Source organism: Didymosphaeria variabile (genome assembly GCF_027946475.1).
Source record: "Didymosphaeria variabile strain IMI 356815 chromosome Unknown scaffold_3, whole genome shotgun sequence".
Classification (NCBI taxonomy): domain Eukaryota; kingdom Fungi; phylum Ascomycota; class Dothideomycetes; order Pleosporales; family Didymosphaeriaceae; genus Didymosphaeria; species Didymosphaeria variabile.
In genome coordinates, this window is record NW_026611622.1 from 974633 (window position 1) to 995083 (window position 20451).

The 20451-nt window shown below is 41.8% G+C and overlaps 6 protein-coding genes across 6 annotated transcripts; 4 read left to right on the top strand and 2 right to left on the bottom strand.

Moving 5' to 3' along the window:
- Positions 1–90: 90 nt before the first annotated feature.
- N0V89_003677 (uncharacterized protein) lies at positions 91–1374 on the bottom strand (the record flags this gene model as incomplete). The annotated part of the gene is made up of 1 exon (XM_056212475.1): positions 91–1374. One exon carries the CDS (start codon positions 1372–1374, stop codon positions 91–93), a length of 1284 nt encoding a protein of 427 aa, XP_056072783.1.
- A 1123-nt stretch (positions 1375–2497) lies between these two features.
- On the top strand, positions 2498–4759 carry N0V89_003678 (uncharacterized protein; the record flags this gene model as incomplete). The annotated part of the gene is made up of 1 exon (XM_056212476.1): positions 2498–4759. The coding sequence occupies one exon, from the start codon at positions 2498–2500 to the stop codon at positions 4757–4759; it is 2262 nt and encodes a 753-aa protein (XP_056072784.1).
- Positions 4760–5119: 360 nt separating this feature from the next.
- On the top strand, positions 5120–5878 carry N0V89_003679 (uncharacterized protein; the record flags this gene model as incomplete). The annotated part of the gene is made up of 3 exons (XM_056212477.1): positions 5120–5135; positions 5186–5254; positions 5307–5878. 3 exons carry the CDS (start codon positions 5120–5122, stop codon positions 5876–5878), a joined length of 657 nt encoding a protein of 218 aa, XP_056072785.1.
- A 1073-nt stretch (positions 5879–6951) lies between these two features.
- On the top strand, positions 6952–7542 carry N0V89_003680 (uncharacterized protein; the record flags this gene model as incomplete). Its single annotated transcript, XM_056212478.1, has 3 exons — positions 6952–6985; positions 7035–7151; positions 7202–7542. 3 exons carry the CDS (start codon positions 6952–6954, stop codon positions 7540–7542), a joined length of 492 nt encoding a protein of 163 aa, XP_056072786.1.
- A 708-nt stretch (positions 7543–8250) lies between these two features.
- Positions 8251–9909, bottom strand: N0V89_003681 (uncharacterized protein; the record flags this gene model as incomplete). The annotated part of the gene is made up of 1 exon (XM_056212479.1): positions 8251–9909. One exon carries the CDS (start codon positions 9907–9909, stop codon positions 8251–8253), a length of 1659 nt encoding a protein of 552 aa, XP_056072787.1.
- Positions 9910–11172: 1263 nt separating this feature from the next.
- N0V89_003682 (uncharacterized protein) lies at positions 11173–12351 on the top strand (the record flags this gene model as incomplete). The annotated part of the gene is made up of 3 exons (XM_056212480.1): positions 11173–11266; positions 11318–12115; positions 12212–12351. The coding sequence occupies 3 exons, from the start codon at positions 11173–11175 to the stop codon at positions 12349–12351; spliced, it is 1032 nt and encodes a 343-aa protein (XP_056072788.1).
- Positions 12352–20451: the final 8100 nt, after the last annotated feature.

Here is a 20451-nt window from a genome sequence, read left to right on the forward strand (position 1 = left end):
ACAAGGCACGATGGCATGATCGAAAGGATCGTGAAAAGGCCTTTGTAACAATCTGACATTTATCGTAACATCAGCGGCTTCGTAGTCAAACTATAGCTTTGCTCGCTCGCCTTCTAAGCTTTTCACCACTTCATTGTACCGCGCGTAGCAGTCTTTTTCCGAGTCAAAGTTTAACAGCCACGCCTCTCTCGCTAGGTGAATGGCTTCAGGCGTGTTTCGAATCTCATCCCAATTCGCCTTGTGCCACCTTTCTCTCGTCTTCACACCTGTAGCTTGCGCTTTATGTACTCTACCATAGCGGATCTTCTCATGCGCCTTGACAGCAAGCGGGATATTATTCTTGCCCGCGAGCTCCAGGCATGAAGCCAGCACGACACCATCCTCAATCGACTGGCTCGCTCCTTGTATCGAAGTCGGGAGAAATGGGTGTGCTGCATCGCCAATGAGTACAATGCGAGCTTTTGGGGATATGAAAGTTGGCAATGGATCCCGAAAGACGAGCTTGTGATCGATGAGCCTCGCGTCCTTCGGTGTTGCTCGCACAATCTCTTGGACCACAGGTGCCCAGCCTTCCACGTACTTTAGGCAGTCTTCGATCTTACCAGGAAACTGCCAGCTTTCTTCTATATTACCGTCATCGACATGTGTGAAGACCCAGTTGAACTCCTTGCCGTCTTTAAGCGAGGAAACAAGAAAATGCAGGTCTGGGCCGATGAATCCGGAATGGGTATCCCCGTTAACGACGAGGTGTCTGATGAGAGCGTTGTCTTTGATCGCATCGCCGTTGAACCAGCACCGATACACAGCGTATCCGGAGGATTTCGGCTTGTCGTCGAATCCCAGTACGATTTTTCGGCCACGTGACCGGACACCTTCCGCGGCGATAACAACATCGGCCTCCATCCTCTCTCCGTCGACAACTACGCCAGCCTTATCGTCGTCCTCAAAGTAATCTGTGACCCTCTGCCCAAGTCTGATATCCAGTCCTCTATCTTTCGCATGCTGGTAAATGATATCGTACAACTCCCCTCTATGGCCATTAATCCTCGGACCCCAGCTCTTCTCCTCTGCAAATGACTGCCGCGTGACGAACTCGCCTTTCCAATGGTACAGGTCCAGCCAAGAGGTCTTGCGCGCTACTTTGTACATAGCCTCAATGACGCCGGGCCAGCGCTCAAAGAGGCGCGCGCCATTGGGATCGAAGCTGATGATGTCGCCGAAGCGTGTAATTTCTTCGATGGACTCGGCCTTTTCGAGAAGAGTAACAGTGTGCCCTTTGCGGTCGCATTCTATGGCTGCGGCGATGCCGGCGAAACCTGCGCCGACGATGATTACTTTGATGTCTGATGGCGGACGACGCGGGAATTGTGCCATTGTTGTTAGTGTTCAGGGTTCGACAACGAACAGCTAGTTAGTTCAATGAAGTGATGGATCGCTTTTGAAGCCTTGTGGTGGTGCTGATGAATGTCGCGCGGATGTGGCGGTGGGGTCGGCTAAAGTGAATTGCTGTACGCCCGCGATGCTCATTGCCCTGGCCCCACATGCTGGCATTCTGCTGCTCGTCACGCTCTGAAGATGAGATGACCTTTCTATGCAATAGATGGCCTCTCAGAAATTGGCTCTCCGCGCTAAATGTTTGGTGTTGTGATCCACAAACGTTGCTTGTCCATGTCTCCGGGCTAATGGCGCTAGGAGTAGGCGTGCCGGAGCGATCCGGCCACTCGCATGGGAAGCAATTTCCTTTACATCAACGCACCCTCGGCTCGTCTAGGCATGCCAGCCATGGTTGTGTTGCGTGGCCGTTTCCGTCATGGCAATCAATCGTCACGATCCTGCTTGGTGCCACTTGTGTTGCGAACATGTCCCACAGTGGCCTGAACATGATAAGACGAGCACCATGTGCTTGTCAGTCATCGAGGCTGACTGGGAAGCTGAGAGTCTGACTGCTGTCGAGGATCATGTTGCACCAATAGCAGGAGATAGAATCTGAGACCATGCGAGTTCGACTCAACACCTTTCAGACATCTGGACTGCTCTCATGCGTCTGGTCGACAGCTGCCATGGCCGGACTGTGATGTATTAGCCCGCACGAACTTCCTCTTTCACCGCCACAATCGCGGATCACAGATGCAGAGTGAAAAGCGAGCCCCTTGGCCCGGGCTCCAGATCAGGATCGTTCGTGTAGGGCGGACCAGTCGCCAATCAAGGAGAGGCTGGCCTTGGCGCGCACGAACCTCCTGGAATGCGACCGTTTCGGCGGTCTCTCATCACCTGTCGCTCTTCATAATCACGGTTCAGACTCTTTTCATCGTCAGCTTGCATCTGGGCGCTCGTTGTCTGACTTCTTTGCGCGTTCTGAACCATCGATTGTCGTCTGCAGTCCAGAGCCTGGTCCAGACCACTTTCATTCGTTCAGCCAGCGCAGCAGCCGAGCGCCCGACTGACAGCGCGACTCTTCATATTTTGACGCCGGGATTCGACTCCAAGTTCTGCGCAAATGGCGCGCGACAGTCCATCTTTCCAGCGCGATGATCTGTTGCAAATTGACGACCATCTTCTCGACGAAGGATTCGGGTTCCTCATGTCACTTTTGCCACGGGAGCTCTTTCAATTGTACAACGAACGCATCATCATCAATGCGAGCATGCATGAATTACACCCTCAGGATGAGAGCGAGAGCATGGTGCTCGCCTGGGTTACAGAATCAGATGAACAAGTGCGATCTTTCAATGTAGGCGTAGATGCCGACGCCTTCACGAAGCATCATTTCCCACCATCATCGAAACGGAGAAAGGGCGACCCACATGTCGAGCTTGTCCGCATAGGAAGTGCAGAGATCGATGCTTTCAGAAAAGTTCCACCACTTTCATGGCACGACACACTGGACCCTGCCTACGAGCGTACGCCAGAGTGCCGCGATCACACCATCGCTCTCATCAAGTATTACCTGCTGGTCTGGGCGTCAAAGAACGAATACGACGGCCCACTGCCACAACCCAACCAACAACATCTTGTCGCAGCCTTTGAACGACTAAGGACCACGCATCATTACAGAAATAAAGAGGTAATTAACGAAGATGAAGAGCGGGTAGATGTGCAGATGTGCTTACGCAAAGTTGAGGACTTTCGCCCTCTCGACCGTCGACTTTCAAACGGTCAACGAGAGCCTGCGATGGTCGATTTGAACAGGGATGAAGCCGAAGCCGGGCATAGCACTCGCACAAGCCGAGAGTCCTCAAGATCCTCTCAAAAACCTGGAGAGAGCGAGCAAAGTCGGCAGCTCATCAACGCCGCGAAACTCCCCACACCTCACCAAACCCCCAAGCTATCAACACTAGATATAGACATGGTCGACAGTACTGAAGTATCCACTCGTGCAGCAAGCGTGGCTTCCGCTGGTGACGCTGCGCCGGGTGCCGGGCTTGCCGCAATGAATTCGTTCAGCACCGATGTGACCTTGAGTCAGGAGACGGAAGCACTTATTCGACAGTCTCTCCCGACGCCAGATACGCTGATGGAAGAGGCTATTGTCGAAACTGATCCCACGTTGAGGGACATCCATAAGAAGATGGGGCACGACATGCTGTCGCTCCTGCCGCCTTTGGCGACCTGCACGTTCAAAAAGATCCAGAAACCGGGCCCAGGCTTCCTCATTCTACGCCTCCTTCTTGGTACATTCCAAGAAGACACATCACGACCGGAGCTCAAAGACTGCGAGGCCTGGGCTGCTTTCAAGATGCACGACAAAAACGACCGTGCTGCTCCACGCATGCACGTTCACGCCTACCGTGCCGACACCGACCAGGTCATCGATGATGACCTGAAAATCAAAGATGTCCTGCCTGATCTGAAATTAGGCCCAGCTTTCAACAGCATTCAAGGTGGAGATCGAGCCGAAGAGCTTTTGTTGAAAGCGTTAGTCAAGTATTTTTTCATCATCGCCGCGAGAGACAAGTTGCTCGGATTCGACAAGCACAAAATGCCCTACAACGGTTCGTTTGTGGACCAGCTCAAAATCGCTTGCAAGCGACTCCAGATGCACGACACATCGAGAAATGATCAGCGCGCACACAGCCGGCCTTTCAAGCGTGTTAAGCGATCTCACAACCCTACCCCAAGAGCCTCCGCATCACTATCCGATGCAGACGATGATGTTCCGGCGATACGTACGCGCGATGCGCGACGATCCGGACGCCGAGTGGGCCAACCATCAAGCGCCGCCGTTAGCGAGAGCGAAGACAACGTCCCCGTGTTTGTTCCGGCTGTCCCCCAATACCTCCCTCGCCGGCTCGCTCTAGGTGTGCGGATAGTTCCACTCATGGAGGGGCCTGCGGTGAACGAATTTCTCGACCCCGACGCCGAACCCGCAGATTCAGATGGCGACTCTGGCGACGAGATTCCACCACCCCTGTCTAATGACATGTGCGCCTTCCTTCAGAAACGACATGCTTTCCGAGAGCAGATGAAATCTGTCGGCGAATCAGTCAAGTACTACCGGAACCGAAAAGAAAGCACGATCATGGGTATCCGCAAGGTCAAGGGCATGCTAAACAAAAACGTCATGGGACCCGCGGACCGTTTAGAGGCCGAACGAGGGCTTGAGCACCGCCGTATGTGCGAGACAGCAATAGGGACGCATCTAGCGATGAAAGAGTATGCACTAGAGGGCTGGAAAGCACGGGTGAAGGAGAAAAACAAAGAAGCGGCGGATATTGATCCGAAAGTTATGGAAACATGGGACGCGATGTATAAGTTCTAACTTTGCGGTTTGTCAGTTTAGTTGCGGTTTTGCGGCATTTGCTATCATGGACCGGCGTTATGAGGCACACGATATATCCTAGGTACGGCGACTTCCATCAGCTCTGTTTTATCATGCAAAGCACAAATACTACTGCATAATTATCTATTGCTGGAAGTTTTCGTGGTCACCGGCGTGAAGTTTTCGTGAGGTTGGATTCGAGGACGGACGGGTCATTCACATTCACCTGGCCATAGCCGGCCCACACACTGTATAAAAAGTCTGCCGTCATCTCCAACCCTTTGAGGCCACGTTCCACAACCCAACGACCTGCAAACACTCGACACAATATCTTCCACCTACAGCAAGAACATTGGCGAGATGAGCACGGACAAAGGTACGCTTCCACCAACAGATCGCGACGAACCCTCATTGATATCCATCCAGAGCCCGCAAAGGGTTCCAAGTCCTCCCACAACGGCGACAACGGGGGGCCCGATAAAGGTAAAGGAAAAGGTAATTATCCCCACTTTCACTACCTGGGCATCCCTAACTAACACTTCTTCAGCGCGAGCATCCTCCTACGAGTCTACCCAAGCTTACTCCACCTCCCCTACCGACGACGCCGACTACGAAGACGACGACCCCCGAGCCAGCCAGATCGGCCGCTTCGCGCGCACCAGATCAACTACACCAGGCCGCTCACCATCCGGCACCTACGCTTGCCCGCAGTGTTCCCGAACCTACGCGCGCGCCGACGGCCTAAATCGACATGTTAAGAACGTGCACGACACCGCGCAGCGCAAATTTTACCAGTGCCCCCACTGCCCTCACTCCTCCGTCCGCTCAGACAACCTCGCCAAGCACATCCGGAACAAGCACGGCGTGGGTAGCGAGAGGATCACGTGCCAGTTGGACGACTGCGACGTTGGGGTGCTGAGGGCGGACAAGTACCTCGTGCACGTGGCGGACGTGCACGCCGATGACATTGGGGAGATTCTATACGAGACGGGGAAGAAGGCGTATTACGGGAGGCGGGAGGATAAGGACGAGACTGAGGATGAGGGGTACGGCGAGGAGAGTGACGAGAGCGAGGACGAATACGCGGACGAGGATGAGTACGATGTGGATTATGAGTAGGGAGAGAGCGCTTGGTCACGCCTGAGGGTCCTCTGGAGGATCTTTCGGATAGCGGACTTGGTTTTGCAACGGCGTTCTTGATACGATACCCGGCGGATTGGGCCTTTAGGATGACGTATAGAGGTGGAGTTATAGACTGGGAAATCGAGTACTTCCAGAAAACTTTCCGGACCCTTACGATATCTGTGAGCCGCGTTGGAGAAGCGATCATCAGGGAAATTGATGGTATAAGAAGCCGCGAGTTAGCACTAGGTGACTTGAAGGGAGCAAGCTGAGCGATTGATGCGTATATACTAAAAGTGCGAAGGCTTAGATATTAGAAAGAACCGCCAGGGGAGTTGCGAGAGGAGCTTTAATAAAACGATCGCGTGAGTGTACTTGCTTGCTGTTGGTAGAAATAACCTTATGTTTGCTACGTCATCTGACCTTGATAGACTGGAAGGTTTGCTACGTTTGGACAGCGCCCGCGGTATCAAGCCCTGGAGTGTGCGTGTGTTCTGGTAGAAACGCACGGACAAGCGAATGGTGCACTCTACCTGACCATATCACGACGATTTCTGTACAAGGAGTCTCTTTCATAGACCGTGGGCGTTGGGAGAGCTCTTACTTGGTTGTTTTCCATGATTGCGTTGTTGGCGTGTCTCCGTGATACCTCACGGTATCGTTGCGCTTTATCAGAATCGATACTTTTCAACTTCGATATGTAAGAGCACAATCTTGGTGACTGAAGCGAAATATTTGGTCGGGAGGATTTTCAAATGAGATACATGATTCTCGGTCACAGTGGTCCCAATCTTATTTATTCAACCTGTCGAAAACCAATTGGGAAATCTCGGTGAAACCATTTTCCTCGAACTGCTCTTCACTTGGCACTGCCGTCTCTATCACGTATATAAAACCTCGCCGGCACTCAGTATCAGTCAACCAATTCCAAAGCAGCAGACAGATCCAATCTCGACAACCACAGCTCTAACTCGATCTGTTACTACAAGCCCGAACCACAACCAACAACTCTGCCAAATTCTCTCTCGATTCAACCCTCGACACCACTACAACCTCTCTCAATTTCCAAGATGTCCACCCAGAGATTCTTCGCCAAGGGCAAGGGTAAGTTGTCCTCATTACATTCCTAGAAGCTCCTACTGACACCTCCGAGCTGCCGAGACCTACGAGTCCGACCAGGGCTCCAACACCAAAGCCGATTCGCAGCAGGCGAAAATAGCCGGCGCTTCCGAGGGCACTACCGAGCAGAAGGGCAAGGGCAAGGGCAAAAGTGGGTACCCAACGTGATACAACTGGCGAACTTGACTGACGCGAGTGCAGCTGCCGCTACAACCACGGAGTCCAACCAGAACACCTCAGACAACGGCGACAATGGCGACGACGAGAATGATTCTGGCGGCTATATCTGCCCTCACTGCGGCAAGAAGTACGCGCATGAGCACAATCTCAAGCGCCACATTCACATCAACCACGGCAAGGGCGACAAGCCATTCGCCTGCCCTGCCTGCGCGCACACTTCCGCCCGCAAAGACAACCTCAAGAAACACATGAAGCTGATGCACGGCGCAGACTGGGGTCAGGTTATCTACGACGCTGCTGCGGGCATCAGCTCTGATGAGTCTTCGGATGAGAACGGCGAGGCTTCTGGCACAGGCGGATGAAAAGGCGAGGAGGATGGGGAAGATGACCAGAAGTAGGAAGAGGAGAGTTGTATGCCCTGTGTGCGGCTCGGAGGCTTCTTGAGTGCAAAGAGTGGACATTTCAAGACGGATTAAGTCCTGTGTGGCTAGACTACACGGGGGGCGCCTGATATGAAAGGCGAAATCTTGACAGTGGAATGATATATGGGATAAGAACTCGGTGTGACACTCTTGACTAAGTGACAGGACTTTATGAGAACGGCCGGCCGACCTCCTTCATTCGGATCGAATATATAAAGGTTTAGGGATATACTCTTACTAGGTGAGCAGTATTGAATGGTATATATACCTTATGTATGCGTCCCGTGAGTAGACTTGCTTGCTGGCAACGAGTGCGGTCTGATGTTTGCAAGGTCATCAGGCCAGAGGAAACAAGTCGGGTTGCTGGTTTACTCAATCAGGCACGAGGCGTTCATGCGACCTTACCAATTTTGGCGACAGAAGTTCTTATAATCAGATACATGATACGGCTTATGTCGATATGGAGCTTGGTCCTCGGGTAGATAGCTCTGTCCATGGATAGCAATGAAACAATACATGGGAAAAATCAGTTGTGATTCTGCTACATGTGCAGATTGTGACTTCACTAAGGCCACGTTTGCATTGGACGTGGGCTACTGAAGGCCGGGAGAATTTATCAGACTGCGTTTTTCCCGATTTTTCCTGGAACTAGGCCATTCGACGAAACGTGGGTTCGAAAATCTTTGACCAGGGTCGCTTTTTGTGTAAGGAGGCCTCTGCCATTCGCTCGAGCAGATCATGGATACCGTTGTAGGGGTGAAAGGTGAAGTCCCATGGTGTCCAGCTGACCAAGGCATATTCCAAATTCAGTAGAACGTCAAGACTGCCATACATTTCCTGGACAACCCGGTCGAGTTGATCTCGTTGAGATTGGCTCCGCTTTTCATATGTCTCAAACAAGTAGTCTTTGCTCGGCTGAATGATCTCACGGTGTAGAAGGAAGAGAGAACCGTTGGTGTCTTGCTTGCTCTCTTCGCCATGTAGGCAGATGCATCTGAATTTCTTGGGTAGCTCAGGCCAATCGAGCCTATCAGGAGGGTATGGACTTGGATCGTCGTCGCGCAATAGAGAAAGAGCGTTTCCTTCCAAAAATTCGATGTCTTGCCAACACACGTCTTGGGCACGAGCTAAGTAGTCAACCACATTCTGCCCGTCCCACATTGATCCCAGTCCATCTGTGACGCTCAGGAACTCTTTATAGTCGGTAGGGAGTTCTACGCCCAGTCGCTCTTCCAAGGCCTTGATCTCTGATGGCGAGCAGCCTGGACGTAGCAGGCCATGTTCCGATCCTGGACCAATGCGTGGGTTGTCTGGCGGACGAAACGCTGCTAAAACGTCGTAGGGACAGTTCCGGAACGTGTTTGTGCTCACAGTTCGAGCGAGACTGCCAATATCGTAGTTCCTGTATCGACGCGTTGGTAACGTGTCTAGTCGTTGTTCGGTCATAAGCACTGCTCGAGTCACTGCCGTCCTGAGTTTTGCTGCGGGGGTTTGGAGTAGATCCAGTAGTGGTCGATCCGGCGCTGTTAAGTACGATTTCCAAGCGGCTCGTGAGCAGGCCAGTTGCTCGACTTGTTCTTCCATGTGAAACCGCCCACAGACTTTCTCAAGCACATCTCGCGCTTTATCGTGCTGATCCAAACGCAGGTACACGTCAAGAGCAATAATAAGTCCAGCAGTACGATATATCTGTACGTAGGGGTAGGGATAGATGCCTTGGCGCCACCACATGGCCCATTTGGCGTATCGGAAATTCATTGGGCCGTTGGGATTTGCAGCGTAGGAGAATTCGCCATTCCTCCACATATTCTCAGCCTGGCTGACCTGTCCGGCAAGCGTACCGTCGAAGTTGGGCAAAGTAGTAGTGACGCCATTATAGGCCATTTCCATTGCTTTCATAGCGGCTGCCTCTTCTAGGACCCAATCTTCACTGAAACGCTCCAACCACGGACCACGGCCCTGTGTTTCTAACTCCTGTAAATTGTCTTCACTGCGCTCTTCATCGGGTACCCATGCGGGCCATGACGAGGTGGCATCCCACGCGAAGTACATGCAAGGCTTGAGAAAGGGGTAATCTCGGTCCGATCGCTGGAAAGGATCTATGCCGCGGTCGCGCAGCGTCTCTAGGAGCCTCGTAGCCCCCTCAATCTCACCCACCACGGCAAAACCCAGAGCCATTTCGATGATATTGGATACGACTTCCGAAAGAAAGCGACCGTCGGCAATGCTGGGTTCATCGTCGACATGCCGTAGGAGGAATTCGAGATTGAACTTTCTAGGCTTGGGCTCGGCCTCATTGACGGACATTGCCATGTGGATTGCACTTGTGATTTCTGTATAAGGATAATTGACGATGCAACGCGTTCCAAGTGCGGCTGACAGAGAGTGAGCAGGCTATAAGAGGCTAGCGCTGACGTCATGCTGTGGTTGTCTTGCAACGACGTTGACTCACAAAAGAGAAACCTTCAACCTCACCAACGTTGGGAACATGATCTGGACATCTCCAACGGCTCCAATCGCGCCCGATGGTCCACTCTCATCACCATGTAAATGATCGTAAACGCGTTCTTGAAGCCAAGGATCTTAATATGACATTTCCTTAGTCTCCCTCCATTTTCAAAAAAACATACAATGTCGATGATGGCTTCAAGGTAATCTAGTTAGGCAAGCCTAACTGCCATGTATCGATGTGCTGTGTCATATGAAGAGGATAAAATAGCCCGGTGAAGATTTGATCGTTTCATTGCCTAGTACTTGGTCAGCGACGAATACACAGCCCTAGTGTACAACCTGCGGCAACGTTTGTCTGCTAACAGTAAACTCATAGAAAATGGGCCTGCAGATGTAAGATGCCCCAAGTCCGGTATACAATATTGTGTGCTAGGTGCGACACTGATCTGCCGGGCCTCGTGAAGACGCAGCTGCCCTACTGCAACTCTCTGGCTACACTCCCCTACATTTCTAGAATCACCACACTTCCAAGACAAATCTAAACCTAGTTACACATAAAATATTGGCGGTTGTCAACTGTCATGTCTTGTCATCGTGGGCGTCTTCTTGCCAAACCTATCGAAATCTCGGTGCTCAACAAACATGACGCGGATGCGGGAAGAGATAATCTTCTGAACCTGCTTCGACCTGTACTGTTTTCAATCCGACAGAAGTTTGCAAGAGAGTTTGTTCACCTGATCTTCTAGCTCTAGTAGTCCGAATCGTATGCCTGTGCTCGCGAATTGTTCAGAACTTTCACCCTAGGCCTCTCTCTCTTGAGCTACCAATTCACGGATAGTCACCATAAGCTCTGGCCCCTGCGCGAGATCCACGATCTCTACTAATATAAGAACGGCCTCCGTTACAAGGACCGCTGGCAACCCACGGCACACCGATCAAGTTGATGCGCTCAATATCGTATTCGAAAACATCGAAACCGTCCATACTACAGAATGTCTACCACTGAAGGCAACTCTAATGACGTCGCCACATGGAACACTATCAATACGAAAAGTAATTGCAAAAGCTTGTCTTACATACACCGGGCTGTGATTGCTGACAAGCGGTACAGGCTTTGCGATGGGCGTCGATACAGATCAGGACAGCGAGCTGAGCGACCCGCCTACGGATCTCTTAAGCGAAGACGGCGAGTCAAAATTTAACAAGCACAAGGGTATGTACCTAATCACCTATTCTCTAGCTACCTTGTCTGATTCATGAACAGGCCGACCGGAAGCCTCTGACTTAGATCAGGCAGACTTCGACACCGATCTGGAGACTGATCAGGCCACCGCTGCTGATGGTTTTGGGGAGGACAGTGGGTACGAGGCTCAGAATGAGTCCGAAGAAGATGATGAACGTGTGGAGCACGTCGAATCACTCGAGGACTCCGAAGATGAATGGCTTCCGTTCACCCGCACAACAAGCTCCAAGGCAACTGCGCTGCCACTCAAGAAGACGAAGAAGGCGTCTAAGACTAAGAAGGATACCAAGACTAACTACACAAAACATTACCTCTGTCCTTGGCCCGCCTGCGGCCAACGCTTCGGTCGCAAAGACCATCTCAAGCGACATGTGGACAGTCATAGTGAGACGAAGTCTTTCAGGTGCCCGGCGCCTTTTTGCGGCCATGCGACGAAGCGCAAGGATAACCTCAAAGAGCATTTGAAGCTTCGACACAATTTAAGTGCAACAGCGGCCGCACGAGGCGTTGACCAGGCGGCTCGAGCTGCTGTTGCAGAAACACATGCTCTTGCTGCTACTGTTAATGCAGCAATAGCAGCTGCGGAGCGCATTAGAGATGCTGGGTCTAGTCGGAAAGTCGCTAACGGTAGTGGCGGTATGAAGAAGGGCCGCAGCGGCGCCGCAACTAGCAGCAGGAAACCGAAAGTTGCCACGAGCAGCGAAGGTGCTAGACAGACTGGCACAGGACAACAAGCTGCAATTGACTATGAGGGCCAGACCAAGGACGAGAACCAGAGCGGCGCTATGAACAGCAATCGAGGTGCACGTGTTGGCTCAGGTGATGACGGCGACAGTCCCGGGGCGGCTCTGCTATGAGCTGCATATGAGGCATGGGGCTCGGATAGCGACTTTGATATGGACAATCTTTTGAAAGCCAGCAACGACGACGATGATAATAACGACATTGACGAGAGGGAGACTGTCAGGAGGAACATGAAGAGGAAGCGAGGCGAGAGTAACGAGGACATCGTTGGAAGCAAGAAGGCGAGGAACGGGAAGGACGTGGCGGTCTAAGCGGAGAAACATGGAAGCGAGGCCACACCAAGTCTGCCCGTGGGATAGAGCTTTCGTGTCAGTATAGGGCCTTCATAGCTCTGGGGTATGTCATTTTAAACATTTCACAGCAGTGTGATAGTCAGAAAGAAGATGAAGATGAGAATGAGCTCGACACGAGCAGTAATGCACATGGACACGAAGCTTTGTAAGGTCCAAGGATAAGAGGCATCGAGTATCCCACAATGATTATTCTGACCGTCCGAGGGACGATGAAGTGCAACGCGAAAGAGTTATCTCACTAGTCAGACGCTCTGCTGCACGGGCCAGCTGGTAGCGCGTGGCCTCCTAATCGCTTACAGAGCGTCTAAGGGATAGTTAGCCACATTTTAGTGTAAAAATCAACATTTCCTCACTAAAACATGGTCTTTTTTTAATAATATATTTTATTACTATAATAGCCTCTTTTTATCCTTTTAAAATGCTTATTTATTAGAAAAAGTAGTAGAAAATAGCTAGAACTAATATTTTAAGTATAAAATATAAATAAAAAGGTATATTTTATATAAAAAAAGAATTTTCTTAGTAAAAAAATCTAAATTTTAAATAAAGAGGCCTTATAAGGGTATTTTTTAACTATATACTTTTATTAGGGGTATCTAGCTATAAGAGGCTAAGAGCCTTCTTAAGTACTTAGTTATCTAAACCTTAGAAGCTTAATAGGGGTAACTAAGCTTATATTATATCTAAACTTTAGAAGCTTAATAGGGGTAATTAAGCTTATATTAATATATAAAACCTAAGCTAGAATATAGATAGAAACCTTATTAATCTATAAAAGTTTTACTTTAGCTATTTTAGCTTACTAAGCACCTAGCCCCTTATATTAGATTAATTACTTTTATATACTATAGGGTATATAGACTTTACTAGTTACTAAAAACCTTATAGTTAAATAAGAAGTATAGAAGAAGACCTCTTATTAGAAGTTACTAACCTTATATAAAGAAAATATATAATAAAATAGTACCTATAAACCCCTAAGAGTACTATAAAAAAAATAGTTAGAAAAGAAGAGTATAAAATAAAGAATAGAACTTTTTACTAAAGGATACTACCTTAGTATAAATAATTATATATAAAGAGCTATTAATCTATAAAATATTAAAGGCTAGGGTAATAAAAGAATTCTTACCTAGTTTAGAATTAAACTATAAGAACTTTAAATTAAGGAAAATAATATATAGTAGTTCTTAATATAAGTAGAAAGCCTAGTTAACTACTAGAATAAGCTTAAAGTAAAAATAGAAATAAGTAGAGAACTCTCTAAACCTTTATAAATAAGCTTCTAGCCTCCCCTAGTAAGAGAGGCCTAATAAGGCCTAATAGTACTAAGGATAGTAACCTAAGTACTTATTATATAAGATAAAGTAATAAATAGTAGAATAGTACTACTTAAAAACCTTATTCTTTAGCTAGTAAGCTAGAATAGTAGAAGCTATAGGACTTAAATTATAAACCTAGTATACTTTAATAGAGATTAGTATAACTATTAAAGATTCTACTAAGTTATAGCCTTTAAAATAGATAAAGACTAAGAAGTTCTTAGTAAGGTAATAGGGTATATTATAAGCTAACTATCTAAGTGTATAGCTATAGTAGGACTATTATACCTAGAATATAACCTAGGTTACTTAGAAACTAAGTTTTAGGCTTATTTAGACTAAAATTTCTATAATAATCTAGTAGAAAAAGTTACTTATAACTAGCTTTTTATAATATAATAAGGAAACTAGAAGCTATATAACTTTAACCTAGACTTTAATAATTATATAGTAGAGGCTAAAAAACTAAACTAGAAAATATTAAAAAATATCTACTTCTAAGCTCTCTAAGATAATTTTTAGAACCTTATAATTATAGTTAAGGTTAATTAGAGCTAGAACCTTATTAATAAGAATATTTACTATAATAAATTATATATTTTATATACCCTAGTAAGCTCTAGTTAGCCTAATAATATAGACTAGGAACCTACTAAAGCTTATATAAAATATATTCCTAGTAACTAAAAGAAGCTAAAGAGTACTAAATCTACTACTAGCTAAAAATAGGCTATTTAGGTCCTAAGGGAGGAGCTAGAGAAGAGAAGATATAAGAGTATATACTTCTATTATAGAAAGACTAAGTACTAATTCTCTTAGTATAGGCTTCTTTTACTAAAGAAATCTACCTAGGTATACTTAGTAAGACTAGCCTTATTAGCTAAGAATAAGGAGAAAAACCTTAAAGAAACCTCTAATAAGTTAAAAAACTAGGACCTTCTAGTATAAGTTATAGCTAGAAGGATAAAGTAGAAAGAAGCCTTTAGAAATATTTTAATAACTTCTAAAGATTATAGCTAGATTTAATACTAGTAACTATATACTTATTAGTTAATAATATTAAGTTTATATCTACTTTAATTAATTTAGGGTACCTAATATTTAGATTTATATTAAATAAGTTTATAAATAAGGCCTACCTATAATATATAATCCTACTAGCCCCTAGGGAGGTAAAAGGGATTAGAGGTATAAGCCTTTAGATATAAGAAATAATTAAATTTAAAATTAACCTAAAAAAGTATATATAAACTATATAGGTTTACGTTTTACTAGATAATAATACCTATAACTTTATCTTAGGGCTTCTATTACGGCTGCTACGCTATAATAGAATTATGGGAATTATATTAATAATAGTAGTAACTAATTAGATTATATAGGAGAAGAATACGATTATAGGTTAGATACTAAGTATAATATAGATATATAAAAAGTTACGTAATTAGATCTATAGACCTATAGATACTAAGAATATAGAGCTATAGAGCTAGGATCTATAGATCTATAAAAATCTATAAATAGAGCCTATAGAGCTATTATTAGATAGTAGTATATAGAGATAATAGATTACTATAGGGTAAGCCTTTATTATTAATCTATAATATAGTTTACTATATCTAGTTTTCTTATAGAAGATTACTATTAAGTCTTTAGTAATATATTTTTATAGTAGTAATTAATTAATATTTATACTATATATAATCTATACTACCCTATACACTACTTATCTCTTACTAGAACCCTAATAGGGCTATAGCTAGTAATAAAGTCCTAGAGGCCCTATTATACTTTAATAATTATATCTTAAGAGTCTCTATAGATATATACCTAGATTACTAGTATTAATAATAGCTCCTATAGTAAACTAACTAATATTATTAGACCTAATAGACCTAGTCTAGATAAAGAAATAACTTAACTACCTTAATAAAGAAAATACTAGGGCTAAAAAAGCCTATAAGTAATTAGTTAAGTAAGTTAGAGTTATATTAGAAGGAATAGGGGGAAGAGCTAATAATATAATAAAAGAATAGATCTAGTAAATAGAACTCTAAATAAGAAATAGACTACTAAAACTTATAAATCTAGAGAAGTTTAATAGTACTTAGACTAAACTTAGGGAATTCCTAGCCTTAATATTTCTTTACCTAGATCTAAATTAAGAATATCTTAGAAATAAAGACTAGAAAGTAGCCTATATAGCTACCTACTTTACTAGAAAAGTAATAGACTAGTTTAATAGTTACCTTATAGATTAGAGGATAAGCTAAGTTAATAACTAGAAAATAGAAACTAACCTTATCTTTATAAGTTATACTTATTTTAAGGAAAAACTATAGTTAACCTTTAGTAATATTAATGCAAAATACATAGCTAAATAGAAACTTTTAAAACTCTAATAAACTAAGATAGTAGTAGCTTATATATTAGTATTTAAGTAGCTAGCTAATAAGGTCTTAAATTATAGAGAAAGGGCCCTAATATAAAGATTCTATAAAGGACTAAAGTTAGATATTAGGTATAAAATAATTAGAATAGAGAAGCTAATAACTCTATCTATAATAATTAAATAAGCTATCTAAGTAGATAATAAGTTATTCCTATAGAAATAAGATAATAAAGGAGAAAATAGATATAGCATAAATAGCTAAAACTATAAAATCTATAATAAGGGGACCTAATAGTCTTAGATACTAATAAGGAAAAGGGATTAAGTTAGGATATAATAAAGAAGAAGTAATATAAAGAAGGTACCTACTTTAGCTATAGTAAAAAAAGTTATATAGCTAGAAACTACCTAAGTAAAAGCTAGGATAAGTCTATAAAGGGTACTAAAGAGGAACTAAGGAAATAAGAAACTTTAAGAAATACTAAGGAGAAACTAGCTAGTAGTAAGGAATATAAGGCTACCTATTAGGCTAAGTACTCCTAGAATATATATATATTATATATAAAGATAAAGAAAGATATAGAATACTAGCTAATAGATAAAAGGCTAGTAGTAACCTAAGAAGAATAAATAATTCTATAGCTTAAGAAATAAAATACCTAAGTCCTAGAATTCTTTAATATAAGCGACTTAAATAGTAAGTTAGATAATAAGGAATAGAAGAGTAGTTTAAATAAATTAGTTAATACTCTATTCTAGTTAACCCTCTAAGGGGAGGAACCCTTCTCCTTATTACCTATATAAAAAGCACCTATATCTCCTAGAAAAAATATCTATATTAGAGAAATAGAATACTTCTAGCTAGAAGAACTAGCCCTTAAGGTAGCTAAGATAATTAGGTTAGCTAACTTTAGATAATAAATTAAGGGGATATGCTTTTTCTATAGAAACTTATATAGGGAAATAATCTATAAAGTTTATAAGGGCTAGAAGATCTAGTTCCTAAGAAATACTAAGTTTACTAGCTTTAATAAGTAGGTTAAAAGGAATATAATTCTAGCGGTAGAAATACTAGATAGTTAGACCTAGGCTTAAATAGCTAATAAAATTAGGTAGGTAGACAAAGCATATATACCCTAAATTATAATAAAATACTAGATTCTAATTAAGGAAAAATATTTAGAGAATAAAATTAAATCTATAGAGGGGGATAACCCCTAAATACTAACTAAATACCTAGTGTATTATAAACTCTTATAAATATTATATATAGTAGATAATTATCTAATATACTTAGTATTAAAGAGGAAACACTACGCCTTTCTAATCTAAATAATAGATAACCCTTATAATAACCTTATCTAAAGGGATAAAGTATATAGATAGTATCTAGAAAAAAAGGTTAGTAGGTACCTAATACTAGCTCTAGGATCCCTTCTACTATATAAGTGTATTAAGGGATAACTATAGTATAAATACCTAGAAAATAAGTGCCTAAAGTATATAGTAATAAAAATCTAGACTAAATATTAGCTAAAGGGTAAGGAAGCCCTTAGAGGGATACTTAGGCTATATATAATACTTAATAGAGAATACTAAGGGAGACCTATCTAAGCTATAATTAATAGTAGAGCTACCTAGAACTTTATATTAAAGAACTTTATAGAGGAAGAAGGGCTCTACTATATAAATAAAAGGGAATAATAAACCCTATATAATATTAAGGGGCTACTATTCTAGGAGTAAATTAATATAGAAACTACGCTAGGGACCTTTCTATTAGATAAATTAGTAATTAATAATTTTATTATAGATTTAGCTAAAATAGATAACTAATAGGATATAATTCTTAGAATACTATAGCTAAGGTAAGTTAATCTAATTATCTATTAGAGAACTAAAGAAATTAAGTACTTCTATTAGCTAGCTACTAGTAAGAAATAAATTCTAGGTATCCTAGAATAATACTAGGAGTTTATAGATATCTTTAATAAACTAGAAGGTTACTTACTAGAATATATAGAATAGAATTATAAAATTAAGCTAGAAGAAGGAAAATAACCTATATAGGGACTAGTTTATAAGACTATAGAGAAAGAATTTAAGGTTATTAAATAATATATTAAGAATAATCTTAAATAAGAGTATATCTAACCTTCTAAATCTTCTATAGCTTATAGAGTTACATTTATAGAGAAAAAAGGTAACCCTAAATTATAATTTTATATAGATTTTAGAAAAACTAATACTATAACTAAGAAAGATTAATACCTATTACTACTAATCTTAGACCTATAAGATTAGTTATAAGATATAAAGATCTTTATATACTTAGATATTAAAAATATATACTACTAAATTAGGATAAAAAAAGGTAAGGAGTAGAAAATAGCCTTCTAAACTAAGCTAGGACTCTTTAAATATAAGGTTATACCCTTTAGGCTTACTAACGCCTTAGTAGTATTCTAATAATAAATTAATACTATCTTAAGAGGATACCTAGGAGAATATATAATAATATACCTAGATAATATACTAATCTACTTAATAAATAAATAATAATATAAAGGGCACGTTAAGGAAGTACTTAAATAAATAAGTAAGACTAAGCTATACCTTAAGCTTAAGAAATATAAGTTCTATATAACCTAAACTATTTTCCTAGGGTTTATAGTTAAACTAGAAAAACTTAAAATTAAATAAACTAAACTATAAGAGGTCTCTAAGTAGGGAACCCCTAAGTATATTAAAGATATTTAGTTCTTCCTAGAATTTTATAATTATTATAGGAGGTTTATTCTAGGGTGGACTAGAATTATAGAACTACTTATAAGGTTAACTAAGAAGAAAGTTCCTTTTAAGTAGATAGATAAGTGCTAATAAGTAATAGATTAGCTAAAAGAAGAGCTTATAAAAGAACCTATTTTATAAATCTTTAATCTATGCCTAGTAATACTTAAAACTAATATATTAAATTTTACTATAGAAGTATACTTACTCTAGTAAAACCTAAAAATAAATAAAAAACACCTATATAGCTATTATTCCTAAAAAATAAAGACTATAGAACTTAACTATAATATCTATAATAAGAAAATATTAGTAATAGTTAAAGCCTTTAAGGATGTTACGAACTAGGTAACGGTAGAGAAGTTTAGGCGCTTATAAAGGTAGAAGATATAATAACTAGGGTTATAATAAGATAAAGATACGCTAAGTTACTTAGATAGTAGTTATATAACTTACTTAGCTACTTAGGGTTCCTAAACACCTAAGTAGCTAAGAGCTATTACGTAACCTACTTAGTTATTTAGGGCTCCTAAGTAACTAAGTAGGATCCCTATATAGAAGTATAAGGATAAACCTTTATACTTATATTTAACCTAAGTTTTAATCTATTATTTAGATTTACTTAGGCCTCCCCTTATTAACTTATTATACTTTATAAGATACTTCTATATTAATAAGAACCCCTTCTTCCTCCCCTTAGTAAGTCTTACCTAAGAACTAACCTTAACCTATTTAGGACTAGCTATTCTTTCTAGATTTAATATCTTAAATATTCTTAATATAACTATAAGGACTCCTACTTCTTCTATAGCTTTAGATAATACTATTACTCTAATAGGTAACTCTAAGAGTAAAGTATATAAACCTAATTTATATTATAGTAATAGAAAGTATACTAATATCTAGCTTTTTTAGTTAGACCTCTACTTCTTTAAACTTAATAAATAACCTAAAAATAAATAAAAGGTTATCTTTGTAGCTAATTATATATAAGGTAATGCTAGAGAATGGATTTAACCCTATATAACTAAGTATCTAGAAATAGACTATAATAATAAAAATAAGGAATATGTAGATAACTATATAGACGCGGTTAATATTATTAAAGACTATACTAATTTTAAGAAATACCTTAAATAGATATTTAGAATTACTAATAAGGTACCTATTATAGCACGAAATATTTAAACTATAATATAATAATAATTAGTAGCTAAGTATATAGTAGAGTTCCGCAAGAATACTATATAACTTAACTAGAATAATAAGTTACTAATAATAATATATAAATAAGGCCTTAAGAAACCCCTATAAGAAGAACTTCTACGTAGTAGAGGAATTATTAGAACCCTTAATAAATTATATAATAAATTAATTAGGATTAATAGAGAATAGTTTACACTATAATAGGAATTTTAACGTAACCTAAGAAATATTAGTTTTAGATAACTAGTACCTATAGTCTATAGGGTACTACTAAAAGGACCTTAATACGCATTATAAGACTCCTATAGATACTAGCTAATAGAAGATATCTAGTTTAACTACTTAGGT